Consider the following 22,859-nt stretch of genomic DNA (forward strand, 5'->3'; position numbering starts at 1 on the left):
ATATGTTTTTAGAAATAAAAATATGAATTCTTATATTTCAACTAGTTTGATTATATTTACAAGGTTTATATATGGTTGCAGTCACCAAAATGACATCTCAATAAAACATTTTTACTGAACATGTAACATTTCAACTGTGTAATTTTAATTATTCTTCATCTTTGGTCTTTTATTCCTTGTATGATCTTCAAAAGAGATTGTGTAGATCTAATATTCGGAGTAACTATCTCTTAAATCACTCAACCATGGATGAAAGGCAAGAAACAGCACTTTTTGTCTGTATGAACTGAAGTTGGTGGACTTGTTGTATAAAAATAGATTTAGAGCTCAGACTCAGACAGATGGATGTAATAATTCCATGGTTTGTGTTTGAAACGATGAGCCTCTCGTCATGTGCAGAAGGTTTCGTGCGTTGCTCATCATGACCATCTGAACACTTATGCTGAGCAAGATGTTAATGCTTTGTTCAAGCAGACGAACTCTCACAGAACTGAGTCATGCAAGTGAATGATGCTGAAATACTGAATTCTGTGGAGGATTCATGTCTCATTCCTGTTGTTTTTCAGTGTAGCCCTCAGAAACATTTCAGTCAGAATTTTAAGTTATTCTTGCAGGCCCATCAGGAGCATTTTGCATAATTTGGATTTATCCAGTGAATCCAGGTCGTATTTTGTCCCACAAAATTAAATTTTTTATATATATATATATATATATATATATATATATATATATATATATACACACACATACATATATACATATACATGCCACATACACACATGCGTGTGTGTGTGTGTGTGTATATATACTTGATAAACGTACAACACAGACGCGCTACACAAAAACACTATGTGAACTCACTCGAGGCCCAGAGAGAAGGAAATGAATAGTGGAATAAAGTTGTTATTTTTGTTTGTTTTTTGCGCACAAAAAGTATTCTCGTCGCGTGATATACTTTACATTAAGCCACTGTAGTCATTTGGACTATATTAACGATCTCTTTAATAACTTTTCTGGGCCAGCAAGTTTCAGTCCCTTAGAAGCCTATGGAGGAGTGATCAGCTCTCAGATTTAATCAAAAATATCTTAATTTGTGTTCCGAAGATGAACGAAGGTTTTACGGGGTTGGAACAACATGAGGGTGAGTAATTACTGACAGAATTTTCATTTTTGGGTGAACTAACCCTTTAACGAGCGGGCCGATCACAGATCTGAAATGTTGTTTTGCAAACTCCGCCTCTGAAAGCAAGATAGACAAAGTTTATTGCGTTTGGTCTGCATGGCAAGTAATTTATATATAGTGGCTTCTCCTACTTTTCTTAGTGATATTTAGCACCAGTTTATCAGGAAGTGAATATTTTGTTCTCTTCGGGTCACTGGATGGAAACGCTGCTTTATTCGTAAATATTTTATGCGATATTCCAATTTTGCACATGTTAAATTCGCAACTTTGAATGGAAACATAGCTATTGATTGAAGCACACACACAAACATTTCAACTTCCCCCCACAACTTTTATCATTAAAATAGCTTTGCTAGTGAATCGCTACATCATATTTCTCAGCAGGAACATCGCTGCTTTTGAAGTAAACTTAGAGCTTTATTGTTAATAGAGAGAGGCGCTGAACAGATGCAGGTAATTCACACACGCTTCTCTCATCTCTCGATAATGAATTCAAATAAACGCTATAATTCTTTAATTCAAATAAATGTAATCTTACACTAGGCAACTTTATCTCCGTCTGAATCAAATATTGCACTGCAAACATCAATAAAAGGTTTTGGTAAATGATCATGTTATAGGAGGGATAGCTATTAAACCATTTGAATGCACTCCGCGGGATATATTTAAATATATATAATTACATTTAGCATAAAGAAAAAGGAGCATATTTTTAGAACAATTATTATTTTAAATGCCATAGTTTTCATGCAAAAATCGCATTACTGTAATGTGACCAGACATTTTAGTTTTGGGAATTCTCATTAGTCTTAATGATGACTATAGGTCTAGTTAAATATTAATATATTGCAATTATGCATTGATAGTTCAAAACAATGTAAAATTCAGTGTAAATTAGCACATACGTATATTTAGCACACATATTTCACAATATTACTGTTTTTACTGCATTTTTGATTAAACAAATGCTGCCTTTGGGGAGCATGAGAGACTTAATTTTAAAAACATCATAAAAATCTTAATTATTGAAGTAGTTATTGATCTGTAGTATACACATTACACATATTTAAATGTGATTTTTAATTACAGTAATGAGTAAAGTCTTTTGGGCATTGCTGTAATGAGTTCATCATGACATTGATTTGTTGTACTGCCTTTAAACGATGCTAATTCAAATACAAATGTCTGTACTACAGTAACGAGAGACTAATGAGAATCATGAAGAGAAACGAGACTGTGAAAAGGGACTGAGCAAAACACCTCTGCAAAAGAGGAAGTGGTTGTTCGTTTCCTCTTCTTCAGGGCTCTAAATATCACACCGCATGACGCCAGTTTTTCCACTGACTGATACTCACATACACACGTCTAAATATAATTTTATGCTCGTACCGGGGCAATAAAACAAGACCAGCTTTTTTAGGAGAGGTGAGCTTATAAAGTTAAGACACATTAACTCATTTTAATGGCAAATTCTAATATATGCCTCATTCTTTCTAGTGCAAAGAATAGATGAGTGCAGAATTTAGACTATTTTTTAAAATAAGATCCTGTTTGGTGAAAATGACACTCTGCGTTCGAGGATAGCCCTCACCTTTAAAGCACTGCTTGTAAGATCATTACTATAAAGATAACACTATATCTCATTAGTCACAGATGAGTAATTTAGACCATGAAGATATGTTATAACATTTGGGACTCTGAGATAAGCGACTGTCGCCTACAAGGCCTGACGACTGCTATAAACTACACTGTGAACAGCAGTCATGGGCTTTAAATGGACTCTAGTCAACACGAGTGAATCAGAGCCAAACTCGGTCCACTTATCAGTGTTATTCTGCACTGTAGATCCATACGAACTCACAAGAACCTGTAACACTACATGATAACTTGCATTCATAAGTCATTTTATGTTATTGAAAGTTATTTGCTAATATGAATCGGAAATCGGAAAGTTTCATAATACATGGATGCATTAACATTAAGTGTTATATAATGTAATCTAATGATGTTTGCAAAAATTATTGAAAGTTATGAGAAGAATCAGAATGTCATTGACATGTTTATTTATGACTGTTTGTATTTTTATATTTAATGACTATTTTTGCCTTTAAAGTGTTTACATAAGGACCCTACAACACTGATATATTTTATTGTATTTTTTTTGTTGTATTTTTTTTATTTTTTATAGTGCATTCACTCTTGTGTCTCTTTAAGACCAGTTTGACCAAACTGTTTTCTGATTGGCTAAATTATACAGTAAATTCTCTTTCTTTTTGTAATTTATTTTTAATTGCTTTTTTAATTTTCGCCTTTAGGTGTTGACGTAGGAAGAACCCTACAACATTTATATAATTATTTAATTTAATTAATTTATTTATTTAAACGGTATCATCATTATTTCAGTGCATTCACATTTGTGTCCTGTCTCTTTAAAACCAGTTTGACCAAACTTTTTTCTGATTGGCTAAATTATACAGTGAATTCTCTTTCTGTTTGTATTTTATTTTTAATGACCATTTTTGCCTTTAAAGTGTTAACATAAGGAAGAACCTTACAATGATATATTTTATTATTTTAATTTTAATTTTCAAACTCTCTATTTTTATTACAGTTTTATTATATTTTTATTCCCACGTGTGTCCTGTCTCTTTAAGATCAGTTTGACCAAACTGCCTTCTGATTGGCTAAATTATACAGTGAATTCTCTTTCTGTTTGTATTATATTACTTTTATCTATTTAATGACTATTTTAAGTTTTGCTTTTAAGGTGTTGACATAGAAAGGACCCCACAACATTATATGTTTTAGCATTTTAGCATTTGTTTGTTTTATGTTTCTCTATTTTTGTATTCTATTTTTAATGACCATTTTAATTTTCGCCTTTAGGTGTTGAACCCTACAAAATGTATATCATTATTTTATTAATTTATTTTTAAACACTGTATGATCATTATTTCAGTGCATTCTCACTCGCGTCCCGTCCCGTCTCTTTAAACCGGCTTCACCGAACTGTCTCCTGATTGGCTGTCAATGACATCACCCTGCGCTTCCGCACGCGCCGCTCGCGCCGCTCGCGCTCCTCCTCTTTCTGGGCCATCAGCGCATGACTATCGTCAGTGCGGGGCTTCATTGGTTCAGGATGGTGTCAGTCTGAAGTGATACTAGTGCGGACCCGCTACAAACTCCAGCTACATCAGTGAGGAGAGAGCAAAGCAGGACGGGAGGAAAATGTTGCGGGTCTTTAGCGCCGGTACCGGCTGGACGGCTCAGACTGATCGATAACTCACCAAACACATCGGAAGAAACAAGACATTGCTGAGAAACGCGCTAAATGTAAGTCTAATTCTCATATTTAACTATGAAGAGTTGTCTGAATTGCTGAGCATAAGAGTACACACAGTCCCACCCATAATATAGACATATATGATGTGCTTTTAACTGTAGGAAACCTCATATTTGACAGAGATGCTTATAAAATGCCAGTTTCCCCTGAAATCAAACTTAATTTCCGTGCATTACTCAGTGTTATCATCATATCAGTCCTGTGTGAGGCTGTAGTTGTGATGTCTTGACAGCTTCTGTGCTGTGCAAAGAAAATGATCTGCAAATTGCATGCATTGTCACCGCATGAAATAATGATGATGTCTAGCCATAGATGCAGAAGCTTTTCATATTTTATTCCCAGCACGTCCACATGCTGTGTTTGGGAATGGGCTGTGTGTGTGTGTGCTCTTTTGAATTTAATGGGGTCAGCTATTCGGTCTTGTACATTGAGAGTCTCATGCACTTTTGAGGATCCGGATTCAGAACATGTAGATTTCAGTGCAATACTTCATTCTCAGAAGTTCTGCACGTCTCCTGTCAGTGTTTCAGGTCATTTAAGTGTAAAACTCTTGACAGCCGTTCTGTAGGTTTCCCCTATAAATCAGTGCAGGTTCAGGCAGGCCTGATGAGGACAGACTATAGGGGTGTCACAATATATCGTAATACAAAAATACAACAATATGTATCGTGGATAATTCACCCAAAATAAAAAAAAAATCTGTGTGAGGGAAAAATTCAAGTTTTCAGAGATTTAGTGTCAGTACTACATTAAACTATATATAATGTTGAATAATAATAATGCAGTGGGGGAATATTTGTGGGTCCTGATAATGCCAAATGTCTGATACCTGTAAAAAGTGGTCTACGTTATTTTAAATATATCTAGTGCAAGAGTGCATATTCGTCTAAAATAATTCTGTATTTTCAGCTTCAGAATCATGAATGTTTTTATTCTGGTGTTTCTATTGTCCTGTGCTTTGGGTTTCCAGCACCAAGTCCAAGCCTATTAAATTATTTATTTATTTATTTAGTCATGTTTTTGGCCTTTTTGTGCCTTTACTGTATAGGACAGTAGAGATTTTTGACAGGAAAGCAAGGGGAACGGGATCGGCAAAGGACCTCGAGCTGGGAATCGAACTCTGGTCTCCAAAGACGTATATGTCAGTGCTATCCACGAGGCTATCGGCGCCACAAGCCTATTCATTTACACCCACAATGTAACACCAAATTTATAATTTTAATCAACAGTACATTTTTCGTAACCTTTTATCATATGTCTGTCGGAGTCGCAATATCGCAATAATATCGTACCGTGATATGTATCGAATCGTGACATGAGTGTATCGTTACACCCAGGGTTTGAAATTAACACCCGCCGAGTTACTTATGTTCACTCACTTTGCTGGGGAAGTTCATGTAAGCCAAATTGAGTGATTATGATATATTAAATACAGCGTATTGCACAGAATCTGCTAATATGTGGCTTACTTGAACATGCCCGTCACTATGCAAACAATAACGGCGCGCTTGTTCATTTGCATTGAATTTGCAAAGACTAAAAAGCATTTGATTTACAGAAAAGACTGTTATTTTCCTACATCTTACTTTTTTCTTTTCTTTTTTTTTTATTTTTTTTTAATGTTCTTTGTCCTGTATTGATCTGTCCACCTAAAATACAATTTTGGTGTTGAGGATGAAAGAGGAAGGGAGGAGATGGATGACAGAATTTTGTTTGAATAAGAAATAAATCCAAAATGAAATCCAAATTTGGTATATTTTACATATATAAAGCCTCTCTCTCTCTCTCTCTCTCTCTCTCTCTCTCTATATATATATATATATATATATATAGATATATAGATATAGATATATATACACTGCCGTTCACAAGTTTGGGGTCGCTAAGATTTTTTATGTTTTTAAAAGAGTTTCTTCTGCTCACCAAAGCTGTGTTTATTTGATTAAAAATACAGTAAAAATTGTGAAATATTATTCCAGTGTAAATCAGCTGTTGTCTATGTGAATATATTGTAAACTGTAATTTATTCCTGTGATCAAATCTGTATTTTCAGCATCATTACTCCAGTCTTCAGTGTCACATGATCCTTCACAAATCAGTATAATATGATGATTTGATGCTCAAGAAACATTTCTGATTATTATCAGTGTTGAAAACAGTTCAGATTTCTGTGGAAACCGTCATACATTTTATTTCTCAGGATTCTTTGATGAATAGAAAGTTCAAAAGAACAACATTTATTTGAAATAGAATCTTTTGTAACATTATAAATGTCTTTACTGTCACTTTTGATCAATTTAATGTGTCCTTGATGAATAAAAGTATTAACTTCTTTCCAAAAAAAAAAAAATTCTTACTGACCCCAAACTTGTGAACGGTAGTGTATCTACACAAACAAACATACATACATACATACACACATACATACACACATACATATATGTACACACATATAAGATGTGACGTAGTTAATCTGGGTTATTTCATCTTCTTTTTTTCTTTTCCTTTCTTATTTTGGGCTAGTAGAAGTTCTGAGGTGGCCGGAAACTTAAAAATGTAGTAGCCAAATGTAGTAGCCTGTGAGTGAAAAAGTAAGTTTCAACCCAACCCCCCCCCCCCCCCCCCCCCGTCCAGACTGTCCGTCCCATGACGATGCATCTGATCTGTGTTGTGTTCCTCAGATCGTCTGGTCGTCTGAGTTCTCCGTGGTCTCTCCATGCCTCCGTCTCCTCTAGACGACAGGATTGTGGTGGCGCTGCCAAGGCCTTTACGCCCTCAGGACCTCGGACTGCGCCGGGACACCAGCTCCCTGGAAGAAGTCATCGAGGTGAAGATCCAGGACACCAAGCTTTCGTATATGCCCTCGTCCAGCGGCTCCACGCGCTCGCTGACGTGTGGATGCAGCAGTGCCAGCTGTTGCACCGTGACCACCTACGAGAAAGACGTTCGGGTCAGCGCCAGCAGTCCTAACTTAAACTCTGGCGTCGGATATGGCGTTCACGTGCCGGTGGGACACGGGAGTGCGCCGAGTCTCACCTCAAGCTTGATTAGGGGAGGCATGCGGGTCATCCACCCTAACGAACTCGCCAAGAAGCTCACGCAATGCCCGCTGGGACACCCGATCGGCCCGGTTCCCGTCATCATCGACTGCCGACCGTTCACGGAGTTCAACAAGAGCCACATCCGAGGCGCCGTGCACATCAACTGCTCGGATAAGATCAGCCGTCGACGGCTCCAGCAGGGAAAGATCACGGTGTTGGATCTCATCTCCTGCCGGCACAGCAAGGACTCCTTCAAAGGGATTTTTTCGAAAGAGTTGGTGGTGTACGATGAAAGCACGGTGGATCCGGGCCGGTTGACGCCCTCGCAGGCCCTGCATGTGGTTCTGGAGTCGCTGAGGAGGGAAGGGAAGGATCCCGTCGTGCTTAAAGGTTAGTTGCTGATGTTGTTGACAGAACATTTCAATCATTCGAATGCTATTTCTTACGACATCTGAAAATCCTCTTAAAGGGACAGTTCACCTAAAAATGAAGGTTCTGTCAGTATTTACTCTCCCTCATGTTGTTCCAACCCCGTAAGACTTTCGTTCATCTTCAGAACACAAATTAAGATATTTTTGATTAAATCTAAGAGCTGTCTCACTCCTCCATAGGCTTCTCTGTTATTGAAACTTGCCGGCCCAGAAAGTTAGTAAAGACAATGTTTAAAATAATAAAAGTGACTACAGTGGCTCAACCTTAAGTTTATCAAGCGACGAGAATACTTTTTGTGTGCAAAACACCCCAAAAATAACGACTTTAAGCCAGAAGCGTAGGACTTCTGGGTTGTACTTCAGAACGTAGGCTCACTATTGGCCGACACTAGTCATGTGTGTGTGATGCTGGCCAATAGTGAGCCTACGTTCTGAAGTACAACCCAGAAGTGCTATGCTGTTACACTACGTGAACTCACTCAGAGACACAGAAGAAAATGAAGAGTTGAATAAAGTCGTTATTTTTGGCGTTTTTTGCATAAAATTTTTACTGACAAAATTTTCATTTTTGGGTGAACTGTCCCTTTAAAGGTAAGTTGCTGTTGTTGAGAGTGTCATTCGATCATTCGAATGCTATTTCTTCAGACATCTGAAAGTCTTATTAAAGGTTGTATCAGTGATTTCAGGCCCAAACATAAATGATCACATTCATCTAATCTTTCCTAACGATCCGCAGGCTGCCCGCCCCATAAGCAGGACATCAAAAAACCGTGTCTCTGTAGGCAGCCTAGGCTCTGAGATCTGCACACAAAAACAATTGGTTTCACCAACCACTCAAAACCAAAACAAATAGTGTTCCAACCAATCACCGACAGGGGTGGGTGTTGTGAGGTTTTGCGCTCGTGCACGGCTGCACGCGAAGTCGGAGAACACAAGCGCAAAACCTCACAACACCCACCCCTGTCGGTGATTGGTTGGAACACTATTTGTTTTGGTTTTGAGTGGTTGGTGAAACCAATTGTTTTTGTGTGCAGATCTCAGAGCCTAGGCTGCCTACAGAGACGTGTTTTTTTGACGTCCTGCTTATGGGGCGAGCAGCCTGCGGATCGTTAGGAAAGATTGTGATAGATGAATGTGATCATTTATGTTTGGGCCTGAAATCGCTGATACAACCTTTAAAGGGATAGTTCACCTAAAAATTTTAATTCTGTCATTATTTGCTCACCCACAAAACCTGTATGAGTTTCTTCCTTCTGCTGAACACAGGAAGACATTGTGAAGAACCAAGAACTAAAGAGTTGTTGGACCCCATTGATCTCCATAGTAGAAACACAAAAAATAATAGAAATAGAAAATATCAAAATAGAAGAAAGAAACTCACACAGGTTTGGAACAACTAATTTTTGGGTGAACTACCCCTTTAAGAAAGAAGTTTAGGATAAGAATGAGAATTTTAAGAACCTTCAAAAATAAAGGTGATGCCATTAAAGAACCATTTTTGGTTTCCCGAGCAGTTCTTAAAAGAACATTTTAATAATCTTAAGAATCTTTTTTTCACTCTAAAGAACCTTTTGTGGAATGGAAAGATTCCATGGATGAACCTACGATGCCAAAATAAAGAACCTTAGTGCAGTTCTTGAAAGTTTTACATAATAAGTACATATTTTTCTCTTTTTTTTTAAGAAGAAAACTGAAGACAATAGAGGATATCCTAACGTTAAGATGTGACTTACGATGTTTTTAAAGTAAATTATTTTCAGGAATTCAAATTCTTCTTAAGTTTTGTCTATATATTACAACATTTTGTACTATTCCCCCAAACATTTCCTTTTCTCGTAAGTTAGAAAATAGCAGTAAAGAGGAATTCTGTTCATAAGAATTGTCTTGTTGAATCCAAGCCCTGCGTTTGTGGTGCCCTTTTACTTTCACAGACAGTCATTTGAGTCTTGCAGAACCAGAACTAGCTGAACTCTTCATTTCTAGAATGACTCGTTATTTAACGCCTACTTTTTGTTTCACTGGCATATGATCTACTTTTCAAACATCAATCTGTGCTCTCGGAGATGATGGCACCCTGTCAGACATGCCTCTGCTTGGAATTTTTTGAAGCAACGCTTTTGAATAATCAAATGGGATTTTTACATTATAAATTTTTTAGCGTAATCTCGGGTTTTCTTGTTGCATGTTTGCCACCGTTTAGCCTTGACTGTTTGTCTCCTACACTACCATTCAAACGTTTGGGGATATTTTTATTGAGAGAGACTGAGAGAGAGAGAGAGAGAGAGATTAATACTTTTATTCAGCAAGAATGCATTAAATTGATTAAAAGTAACAGTAAGACATTTATAATATTACAAAAGTCACATAAATGCTGTTCTTTTGAACTTTCTACTCATCATAGAACCCTAGAAAAAAAAAAGTTTAACAGTTTCCACAAAAACATGAAGCTGTTTTTAACACTGATGATAATAATCATAAATGTTTCTTGAGCATCAAATCCTCATATTAGAGTGATTTCTGAAGGATCATGTGACACTGAAGACTGGAGTAATGATGCTGAAAATACAGCTTTGATCACAGGAATAAATTACACTTTAACATACATTCACATAAAAAACGGTTATTTTAAATTGTAATAATATTTCACAATTTTTACTGTATTTTTGATCAAATAAATGCAGCCTTGGTGAGCAGAAGAGACCTTTAAATGACTTAATTGTATAATATGCGTCCTTCCTCCAGTCTTCAGTGTCACATGATCCTCAAAGTGATGCTTTTTTTTCTCTTCTGTTTTCTGTGACATTGTAAAGCACATTGGTCAGCTTGTGTTGTTTTAATTGTGCTATGTAAGGGATAATGTAGAGCGAGGCGGTTTCGGGGTTGTATTCGCTATAACAATCGCCTCGCTCTACATTATCCCGCTTATTACATGGCTACCCACCAAATAAATCAATAATTTGACACAAAATATTGATTTAAAAACGATTGTATTGCTTCCGCTAAAGAAAATAGTGCGTTCCGTCTCTACGGTTAGAATCCTGCATCCATAGCAACGCTCTGTTTTTCATGGCAACGGTGTGTTATACTTCGCAGCGTCTGCTATCAAGAAATAACACACCGCATTCTACATTAGAAATCAACCAAGCCATGTAATAAATAAAAATAAAGTTGCTATTGCTATTTGATTGATCTTGTTGCGTTAATGTAGAACGCTAAATGGTTTGCTATACATCAACCATATGTTCTGCATCAACACAGGAGCCAGACGGGTTACATCTACTCTTGTGTGTCGAGTATTTGCATGTCCCTGATCTCTCGCTGCGAGGGCCATGTGCTCCTGTGATCTCTGTTAGCAGCGCTTCAGTCTGTTGCCGTGTTTCTCCTTGTTTGGCTGGTGTGGAGAGTCCTGGGACGGTGGCAGAGCGTGTCTGTCTTCTGACGTCTTATTGAAAAGCTTATAGATCTGCTCCTAAACCCAGTGCTGTCTGCATACAGAGAGAGAATCACTAGTGCATTATTTTAAGGTATATTAAGGTAGGGAGCAACATGAGGGCTTTTATAAGTTACTGTGTTTTGGCCAAATTGTGCATATCTGTTGTTATAAGATAATCCCAGAAGGCGATCCGTGATGAAATCCAAGATGGCAATGGCAATTTTATTTATATAGCACTATTCACTATTACCAGAGTTGACCAATAACACAAGGATAAAAATACAAAGCAGTAAAGCATAACATAGCATAATAAACATGCAGCAAATATGGACAAGAGTGCTTCAACCAGAATTAAAAACCTTATTAATTGATAGATTAGCCTTATGATGATAGATGAGTCCATAGAAAGGTCACACAGAAATATTTGCTTTCATTCAGTTTGTATCCTTATTTTTACAAATAAAACAACATTTTAATTGCATATGTATTGTTCCAGATCGGCTCTATCTCGGCTGCTATAGGCAGCTCGCCGGTTTCGGAGCGGAGCCGATGTGCCAGCGTGTGTGTGTGTGTGTGTGTACGCAGACATTAGGACTCTAGAGAGCTAGGACTCTGTCGACTTCTAAGGCAACAGCCTGAAACTGAATCTTGAAAGTGACTTATTTGGAACGTTCTTCATAGGCTTCAACTTAAGACACAGCGCTAAGCTAAGCTACTGACACACTGCTCTAATTCTCTAACAAAATGACCTAAATGCAGTGGAAGTGGCTTTGGATAAAAGGGTCTGCCAAATGCAGACTGTTATGTTATGTTATGTTGTGTTGTGTTGTGTTGTGTTGTGTTGTGTTGTGTTGTGTTGTGTTATGTGTCGTGTCGTGTTATATGTTGTCATGTCATGTTTGTTGTTATTTATGTTATGTTTGTAATGTTATGCTTTATAATTTATAATACCTAATTTAGTAATATATAATGTTGCATTTTATATTATATAGTATATGATAATTAATAATGTTATAATTAATTATGGAGATTATATAATAAAAGTATAAGATATTATTAGAATACCTTATTTTATATTTATTATATAAATATGTGTGTTTGTGTATTTTATATTATATACAGTAGTAGTGTATATATAGTAATTTAATATAATTAAGAAGTTATAGTATAATAGTAGTATTATAATATAATTAATCAAATTAATAATTAATATTATATATAAAATGGAAATTAACATTGTTATATTATACAATTCTAAGATGTAATTCTACTCATTATAGTTTATAATACCTAAGTTAATTATAAAATACAGCATTATATATATTATTATATAGTAATATTATAATGAATTGTGTTATTATGGAGAGGATATATATATTATAAAATTATAAGCTATTATTATAATACCTAATTTAATTATATATAATATTGTTGTAGTATAGTAATATTATATCATAATTAATAATGTTATAATTAATTATAAATAAGATTATATTTTATAAAATTGTATGATGTAATTATGCCTAATTTAATTACACATTAAATTATTAATTATTTTATATGAATAATTCTGTAAATTAGTTTGTGACAGCATACTTTTTACATGTAAGCACTGAGTTTCTCTCGGATGAATTGCTTCACTGAGCTTCTCGCACTGCATTCTGGGATGGCTCTCTCTGGGAAGGTTACATGCGATGCTAATCACCTCTTTCATTCTCGTTCGCTGTGTGTGTGTTATCGAGTAAATCACGGCTCTTGCAGAACGCTTGAAGATAACAGCGGTGTGTGTGAGAGACTGAAACGCCACGGATTTAATAATTCCTCCATCAATCAAGAGGATCTTGGGAATTTTCATTTTAGGTCTTGAACTTTCAGAAGGGTTTAAAAACAGAGAAAAGATCTCAGTGTAACGCGACTTTGCTGTTTGTAATCATTCAACACATCATGTGGCGTTTGCCAGTTTGTGAATGACAGACTTTCAGAACATCTGAGCAACCAAATGTTGCTTGTGTAATGCAATGCTGTATCCATGCAGACATTTGGCAGTGTGTGTGTGTTTTCTAGTGGAGCGTGCTGTGGCTTCATGCTCTAATAACTATTGCTCATTGAGGATAATCATTTGAACAAACCCCTCATCTTAAAGGAAACCTATTATGTAAAATTCATATTGAACATATAGATATGTCTGCAGTGTGTGAACAAAACCACCATTTTGTGGTAAAATCCCTTCCACCCATTTGTTATTTGCCTCATAAATCATAGGCAGTGACGTCACATTGCACAGGCCCCGCCCACGACTGCTGACAGACTCCGCCCTATTAGCATAAACCCCGCCCCTCAGTGAGCTGTACACCGTCCGCCATGTTTATCTCCTGGCCAGAGCATTTAACAGCTGTTTTTCTTTTGTTGTTTGATTCCTTTTAACAGCATGTATGGCAGTAGGGACTGTATATTATATTATATTATATTATATTATATTATATTATATTATATTATATTATATTATATTATGCTGCTTTAATACACATCTAATATACACATGCGATTTCTTTCCCTGCTGTTTATGTTCACAGATATAACCGGCTGTGTTTATGTGAACTTTGTGTGTATTTGACAGTTTAAGCGGAATAAGAGGTGAAAGAGAACTAATACTCACGGGAAGCGTCGTCTGACATCCAGCTTTCTGTGTGTGTGTGCTCAGAAAACCATATATCAGAAGTTTAGACTGATATGGCTTTGAAATGCATGCAGATAATAAACTTTCATGATTATAAAGAACTACAGTGTTACAGTGTGAGATTATTATCAAAACCAAACAGATGTGTTAGTTTTTGGCAGAGTATCCGAGGCATGAGCTGTACAGGCTCCGCCCTCTTCTGTAAAGGGGGCGGAGCAGCAGCTCATTTGCATTTAAAGAGACATGCACAAAAACAGCATGTTTTTCCTTCCACTCTAAAATGGGCATTTATATAATGATATAATAAATGATCTGTGGGGTATTTTCTCTGGGGACACCTAACTTATATTACATCTTGTAAAAAGGGGCATAATAGGTCACCTTTAAAGTGTAACTGAAGAATTTCAGCCCGCTTTGTATTGTTACAGTGTCGGCAGTATATGTAAATGAACAATGTTTACTCGTTCTCCGTGTTAACTGGACCGAGAAATTTACATTTACTTGTCAGCAAAAAACTTTTGACAGCTCAGGGGCTTTTGTGAAAACTCAACTCTCGAATCCCCGACCACAGACAGTCAGATCGACAGAGGGTTATTAACAGAACAGTTATTGTAAAGGTATGTGTATCACTCTTTAAACAGCATCATAGTGAAAATGGACCTCTATGGCAGCAGATTTCTATGCATGGGGAAGAACTGACAGAATGGCAAAGATGCGTTTTCGTGGATCGGCTGAATACAGGTTTGAACCTGTATTCGCATTAGAAACGCATTAGACCGGATTGCTTTCGTAGTGTTTAAACAGCCACAAAAGACCGACTTCTCTCCTCTTACTGAACTAATGCGTGAACATTACGGGAAGAGCTCTAGCCAGACGGGATTTAAACTCTGTCGGATGGAGACTCAAGTTTGGTTTGAAGATAAAAAACGTACCAAACACAAGCCCCTTTCACACAGAGATTCCGGAAAATACACGGATAAAGTGACCCGGGATTTGACCCGGGTTCGTTTGATTTTGGTTCATTCACACTGCCAGTGATTTTCCGGAATCAGAGAGTGCGTTCACACACAACCCGTAAAAACCCCGTAAAGACACCTGACATCGATGTGACTTGTAGCCTAATGTCTCAGCAGTGTCTTAAGTTTGCTTATGAGCTGCGATTTCTCTCTCGAGAAACCACGCTTGTGCATTTTTTTCTCTGATTCGATCATAAACTTGCGCATTACGTACCGTTTCACAGCTGGCGAACGATCCCGGTGTCGTGCCGAATTTTGACCCCCGCCGAATTATTACCCCCCTAGTATTGGTAGGTTTAGGATTAGTTGTGGGGGAGGGGCTATGATTAGGGGTGGGGTTAGGATTAGGCAATCAGGTAATGACTTCAATGAGGGGGGTAATAATTTGGCAGGGGGTCGAAATTCGGCACAACACCTGCTTCAGCGTCATCACTACGACACGGCATTATTACGGCTTTTGTTCACATAGCGCACGTTCCGGGACTGAACACGGCAATGTTACTAGGTCCCCAATCCGGCATCGATCCCGGGTCGTGTTTGCGTTCGCACAGAAGGCACTCTGGCAATTTGCCGGCAATTTCCCGGGTTCAAAGCGCTGTGTGAAAGGGGCTACAATGTTCTCTCCAATCCTAGTGTCTGGGCCCTTTCACACCTACCTTGTTTGGTCTGTATTTTTGGACTTTTCAGTTTGATCCGAATCAAAATTACAGGTGTGAAACCCCCCCCCCCGGACCACGATCCGGAGCAAACAGACCAAATTTGGTCTGACGGCAACAATAAAATGTTCGCACAACGAGGACGTTGATTTGGCGAATGTGAACTCGCCTCGAGTATAGTTGGCGCTGCAGGGAGTGATGCCGTAATAATAACAGTATAGTGGCAACGATACGCGTCTGTTCATTCATTCTTGTCAAAGTTACCTGTCGAACTGACAACACGCTGACGTCAGACGCACGTCCGTTTACAAGCCAATCAATGTCAAGATGCAGCCCACATAGATGATGACGACAGGACGCAAGTACAGTACTGTGCAAAAGTCTTAGGCATGTTAATATCCCCACCCCAAAAAATGGTTGTAAGTCAGTTATTTCTATCTTTTGCTGTAGTGTGTCAGTAGGAAATATCAGTTTACATTTCCAAACATTCTTTTTGCCATTAATTGTAATAATCCAGTGAGATTTGTGTATGCACAAGGAGTCTGACAACAGCCGGTGTGATCTGATCTCACCATCATCGAGTCCGTCTGTGATTACATGAAGAAACAGAAGAAACTGAGACAGACTAAATCCAGAAGAACTGCGGGAACGTCTCCGAGACGCTTGAGGAAACCTTCCTGCAAAGCTCCCTGAGAAACTATGCGCAAGTGTTCCTGGACTAAAGCCGTTTTAAACGCGAAGGGTCGTTACACCATATATTGATTTGAATTAGTTAATAGAAGTTAAATCATAAATAAATTCAATTTGTGATTTTATTTTTGAAAGCATTCTCACTTTACAGCATTTTAACACGAGTGCCAGTGCTTTTCACAGTAGCTTTGCAGGAAGGTTTCTTCAAGCGTCTCGGAGACGTTCCCGCAGTTCTTCTGGATTTAGTCTGTCTCAGTTTCTTCTGTTTCTTCATGTAATCACAGACGGACTCGATGATGGTGAGATCAGATCAGACCGGCTGTTGTCAGACTCCTTGTGCATACACAAATCTCACTGGATTATTACAATTAATGGCAAAAAGAATGTTTGGAAATGTAAACTGATATTTCCTACTGACACACTACAGCAAAAGATATAAATAACTGACTTACAACCATTTTTGGGGACATTTTTGGGGTGGGGATATTAACATGCCTAAGACTTTTGCACAGTACTGTACGTCACGTAAAGTTCTTTAGTGCGCTCGCATAATTGCTCTGTGAAACCAAACCAAAACTAACCGAATGTAAACAATGTGTCAAAACATGACCTTTGGTGCGGACCTCAGTGTGAAAACGCCCTAACACACACACTCAGTGTTCGGCTGGTCTTTCGGCTGTCAGAGCAGAAACTAAAGCTGATGCTCTCCGTGTCGTCTCCAGTCATGTTCATATGTAAATTGCCAGAGCTTTTTTCCTTCCATTAGATCGAAAGATCTGAAAAAATCCATCCATTTACTTGCCCATAGACCCTCCCCTCGAAGAAATCAGGACAGAAGTGATTGAAAGTGGACAAAAGAGACGTATTAAAACACTAAAATGTGTCTCCCTCATCTACGACTGAAACGCATCTTAACACCAGGTGTGAGCAAGGCTTTATCCGCTGCCTACAACTCCCTGGATCCTCCACTGAAACTGAAAGTAACTCACTCCCGCTAAACGTTTACTCGACTGTGAACAATGCAAGTCGACACCATTATAACGAAAAGTTTGCTAAGAAGTATTTCCTACTAAAGGTAGGCAGTGTTAGACTCTGGTCAAGCGGATCCATAGCAGACTGGTGGGCGTGGCCTTGGACGACGCAACATGCCCAGTGCATTATGGGTGTTGAAGTTTTCTTACCTGTATAGTAAAAGGGAAAACAACAATATTTTTTTCCTGGTTTTCTTCAGTCAGGTAGCAGATTACTTTTTTTTTTTCACCTTTCCACTGTATATGCAGACAGGTTTAATGGAAAGCCCATTTTGTCAGTGGTGAAGTCCTTTAAGTATTACATTACATTATAGCTAATGATATAGCATTAGTATTGGAATAGCTTACATGTTAGGGACGCTGACTCTGTACATGTTTTTAAAATACAACTTAAAGCTACACTGTGTGATATTTTCCCCCATCTAGCGGTGAAATTGTATATGACTACCCAGTGAATATTAGTTTCTGTTCCTTTCAATTCCGAGGGCGTTTTAATTACGTGGATTACCTGCCGAGAAGAAAGCAGGCAACTTCGGCGTCCGTTTTAAAATCTTTGCTCCTCATGAGCTCTTTCCATCTGGGAAAAGTTACTCCAGTATTGACTTTGGTCTTGCTGATTTGCCTGACCTTTTAATTCTCTCTCGACTCTCCTACATGTCCTCGAAAATAGACGTGATCCTCCATCAGCAATCTTTCAAATCTGCCGGCAGTCGCGAGTAATCTCCCCCTCGCATTCGTCTCTGTGTCACTGAGTGTAAAACGCGAAAGGCGAAGCTTGAATTTACAGGTATGTCCCTCTTTGGCTAATGTAGTTTCAAGATGGAGGGGCAACATGGCGACCGGCATACGAACCCCTCACCTGTATGTACTTTCAATGGCAGATTATAAACTTACGAGAATACTTTATTACTTGAAAGAAGTAAATATACATTAATGAGCACATATATTTTTGAAAGAACTAAGTGTTTCTTGCTAAGAATCAACTAAAAAAATTACACAGTGTAGCCTTAAGACACATTTGTTTGCCATGGCGTATTCTTCTTTCTGGTGATAATTTTTAATAATTGTTTTTACTATTGTCTTTTTACTGAGATGATGTAAAGCACATTGGTCAACATGTGTTGTTTAATAAAATAAAAGTGGCATTGACATTATTGAGGAACTGTTGAGGAATATCACTTGCAAACTTCCTTTGCCAGGCAGAATGTTGAGAGGTTTTGAAAGATTTGAGTCTTAACTTGGATGGGAGATCTTTTTCAGTCTGGCTCTTTTAGAAACGATATCAGTGGGTTTCTAAAAATGAACAAGAGTTGAAGGTGCTTTCCTGCATGCGGTTAATGAGAGATTGTGTCACCGCAGGAATCCCCTTCAGTCTCAGTGTAGTGATAATCAGACACGTCTGCTGTTGATGATGAAGATGAGGATGATGAGGATGATGAATGAGAGGCAGGTTAACAGGTGCGACAGGTTTCACATTTGACTAACTGAAATTTAACAGACTATAACTTCACACCCTTTATTCATCTGATGTACGTTAGCGGAGGAAGCGCAGATGTCCAGTATGACAGGTTAAACATTTATTAGAAGTGTGTTTGCTTGTTTGCTGATGTTTGTTCTTTGTCATGCGTTACAGCTGTTGTTTGCTGAGAGCTCAGGGGTTTCCAGCCAGTATGAAAGCTTATAAACATAACTTGGAAAATGGAGATTATAATATATCATAAATTATAATTTTAATAATTATAATTTATTATACCTAATATGTATTGTTGTGTTTTATATTGTATAGCAACATCATCATTTATATTTAATAATATTATAATTAAATACTATAATATTAATTATACAATGTAATTATAATTATATAATATAAATTACAATTTACTAGCATCTGGTAAATGCTTTAATTGTAAATGCAAATTATAGAAATGTATATTATAAAATGGAAATAGAGATATTATATTATATACTTTTATAATACTAATAAATAATACCTAATATAATGATATATATTGTTGTATTCTATAGTATATAGTAATATTATGATTCATAATTTTTAACTCATTACGTATTATAAAATGAAAATGGAAATGGAGATTAAATTAGATTGTTATAAAAGACATAATTATTATATACAAATTATTATCTGAAATGTCTAATAATATATAATGTAGCAATATTCTAATTTATATTTAATAATATCACAATTAAATAATATAATAAGTATGTAACGTAATTATAATTATATAATATTAATTAGAATTAATAATGTTTTAAATAATTATCGCTTTGTTTAAAAGTGTGTTAAATGCTTAAATGTAAATTATAGAGATTATATTATAAAATGGAAATGGAGATTATATTATGTGATATTATATACTTATAATAATAATAATTTATAGTTGTTATAATATACTGTATGTATATATATATATATATATATATATATATATATATATATATATATATATATATATATATGTGTATATATATGTGTGTGTGTGCAATTTCTGTCATATTTTTATCCATGTTTCTTAAATGTGAATTTATGACCTAATATAACATGTGATATGCACTGATGGTCTCGGGAGATACTATTATTCATTCATGCAAATAAGACAGATCTGTCACAAGATCTGGAATTTATTCAACCTGAAATGCAAATTGCATGCAAATTTTGTGTGTGTGTGTGTGTGTGTGTGTGTGTCACCTGACCTCAAAAACAGGACACATCTCTTATGATGAGAAAAATGAGCACACAACTGCTTAGACTTTTATAGACGGTTGCTACTGTACATTCAAAATAAATGAGGACAGAAATGTTCATTTAAACACTATAATAAGCGAATTAAAGTGTCATGCTTCCACAAGGAGATTTAAGTTTGATATATCAACTATAGTTTAGAGTTGCTCTCTTTTGGTGTTGTGTAGTGATGTTCAGTGTTGGGGGAAACTCATTACATGTAACCTGAGTTACGTAATCAGATTACTTTTTCAAGTAACTTGTAAAGTAACGCATTACTTTTAAGATTTACAACAAAAATTACTTTTTCAAATAAGAAACACAAGTTACTTTGTTTTCCCGTATATTGACTGACAGCTCTCCTGTCCTCATGTTGAGACAAATCGAAGTGAGATGTGTGTGTGTAAACATGGTTATTGTAGTTCTAGACTAAATGTGAGTGTGCATTTACTCATGTCACTTGCACAAAAAAAATTCAATATTCCTCAAAATGAATAAAATCACTGAAATGACGAATCAGAATCAATAACTAAATATGTTAAATAAAACATACATTTCTATGCATCATTTAATCTCACTTTATTGACCACTGTACTTGCTTGCAAAAATGATGATATAGATTTTAGATAATAGATTTTTTGGTTTTATTGGTAAAGTAAGTGTTAAACTTTTTTCTCCTATCCAGAACGGCAGCACGGCTGAAAGGTTTGTTTGAGCGGCGCCCTCTACTGTACACGCGTGAATTTGAATTTCTTTCAGCCTTAGGCTTATTATTTAACTTTTGGTGTGAAATGGCCCAAAAATATAACTTTTTTGATATAAAAACAAGCACAGCCCAGGTGAAAAAAAAGTAACGCAAAAGTAACGTAACATTACTTTTCTAAAAAAGTAACTAGTTCCTTTTTCAGGGAGTAACGCAATATTGTTACGCATTACTTTTCAAAGTAACTTTCCCCAACACTGGTGATGTTTGCATTTTATATCTTTTGAACCCAACCAATACAACTAATGAATGTTTTTGCATTGGTCTCTTATAGGAGGCCTTTCCGGGTTCCGGCAGAACCACGATGATCTGTGTGAGCACTCGCTTCACCTGGAGGAAGGACCGGACGGCAGTACCGCGATGGGCCTGTCGGGGGCGCTACCTCATTCCCTGCCCTCCACACCTGACATCGAGAACGCAGAGCTGACGGCCATCCTGCCCTTCCTTTACCTGGGCAACGAACGCGACGCTCAAGACCTGGAGCAGATGCAGCGCTTGGACATCGGGTTCATCCTGAACGTCACCACACATCTGCCACTCTACCACTACGAGCTCGGCCTCTTCAACTACAAGCGCTTCCCCGCCACCGACAGCAACAAGCAGAACCTGCGCCAGTACTTCGAGGAGGCTTTCGAGTTCATAGGTATGATGATTACAGAGAAGAGTGGGGGGGATCTCATGAAACCTGATGAGAACATGTTCGGCTCATATTTCAGCGCCAAAGTCAACAGGAGAAAGAGGAATTAAACTTTACTCGAACAAAATCAAGCCTTTTTTTTAAGACTAATAAGCCTCAAAATATATATATATATATTTATATATATATACATACACACACACACACAATAATATATATATATAAAACCCTTGATATATATATATATATATATATATATATATATACATATACATATACATACATACACAAACACACATATACATATATAAAAATGTAAATGTTTCACAAACTAATATGTGCACTATATATATATATATATATATATGTATGTATATATATATATATATATATATATATATATATATATATATATATATATATATCACACACACACACACACACACATATATATATATATACACACAAGTAAGAGGGAGACTTTAGAGAGCAGAGGCATTAGTGACTTGACAAATGGTTTAGTAACTGAAATATTTCTGGCATTTTCCTAAAAGCCAGTGACGGTGGGCCTGTTCAACACAACAGCTCCATCATGCCTGACGTCTTGATTTCTGCTCAAGCTCATTCTGGTGTGTTTTCTGTCCACAGAAGAGGCTCGGCAGGCCGGTCGAGGACTCCTCATTCACTGCCAGGCCGGTGTGTCTCGATCCGCCACCATCGTCATCGCTTACCTGATGAAACACACCTGGATGACCATGACTGACGCCTACAAGTTCGTCAAATCCCGGCGGCCCATCATCTCGCCAAACCTCAACTTCATGGGTCAGCTTTTAGAGTTTGAAGAAGACCTGAATAACGGCGTTACTCCACGTATACTCACGCCCAAACTCACCGGCGTCGAGACCGTCGTATAGGATCTCCTATTCCCACATGGAATATGCTCTCGTTGCCATTTTAGACACTCTTTTGGACGAGGATTCGGAGACTTGCATGAGGAAAACGACCCGTCCTGTGAGTGTTCAGCCAAACACTGTGTTGAGGTCACTTTTGATGGCTCTTGGCCACTGGTGCTGGCTAAAGCCCCCAGAGGAGTCTGGGAAATCAAGGCTTTTATCATTCTTCGAAATCTATTTTTATACAGGAGAGCGATTACAGCACTGTGCAATAATCAACAACCGGGTGTGTGATGATGTGTATATATCGATACGATACTGAGAC

General features: G+C 37.1%; 1 protein-coding gene across 1 annotated transcript; it reads left to right on the top strand.

Moving 5' to 3' along the window:
- Positions 1-4,285: 4,285 nt before the first annotated feature.
- Positions 4,286-22,555, top strand: dusp10 (dual specificity phosphatase 10; the record flags this gene model as incomplete). The annotated part of the gene is made up of 4 exons (XM_079888038.1): positions 4,286-4,516; positions 7,208-7,957; positions 21,279-21,647; positions 22,290-22,555. The coding sequence occupies exons 2-4, from the start codon at positions 7,243-7,245 to the stop codon at positions 22,553-22,555; spliced, it is 1,350 nt and encodes a 449-aa protein (XP_079744164.1). The 5' UTR covers positions 4,286-4,516; positions 7,208-7,242.
- Between the last annotated feature and the right edge of the window lie 304 nt (positions 22,556-22,859).

Source organism: Squalius cephalus (genome assembly GCF_949319135.1).
Source record: "Squalius cephalus genome assembly, chromosome: 12".
Classification (NCBI taxonomy): domain Eukaryota; kingdom Metazoa; phylum Chordata; class Actinopteri; order Cypriniformes; family Leuciscidae; genus Squalius; species Squalius cephalus.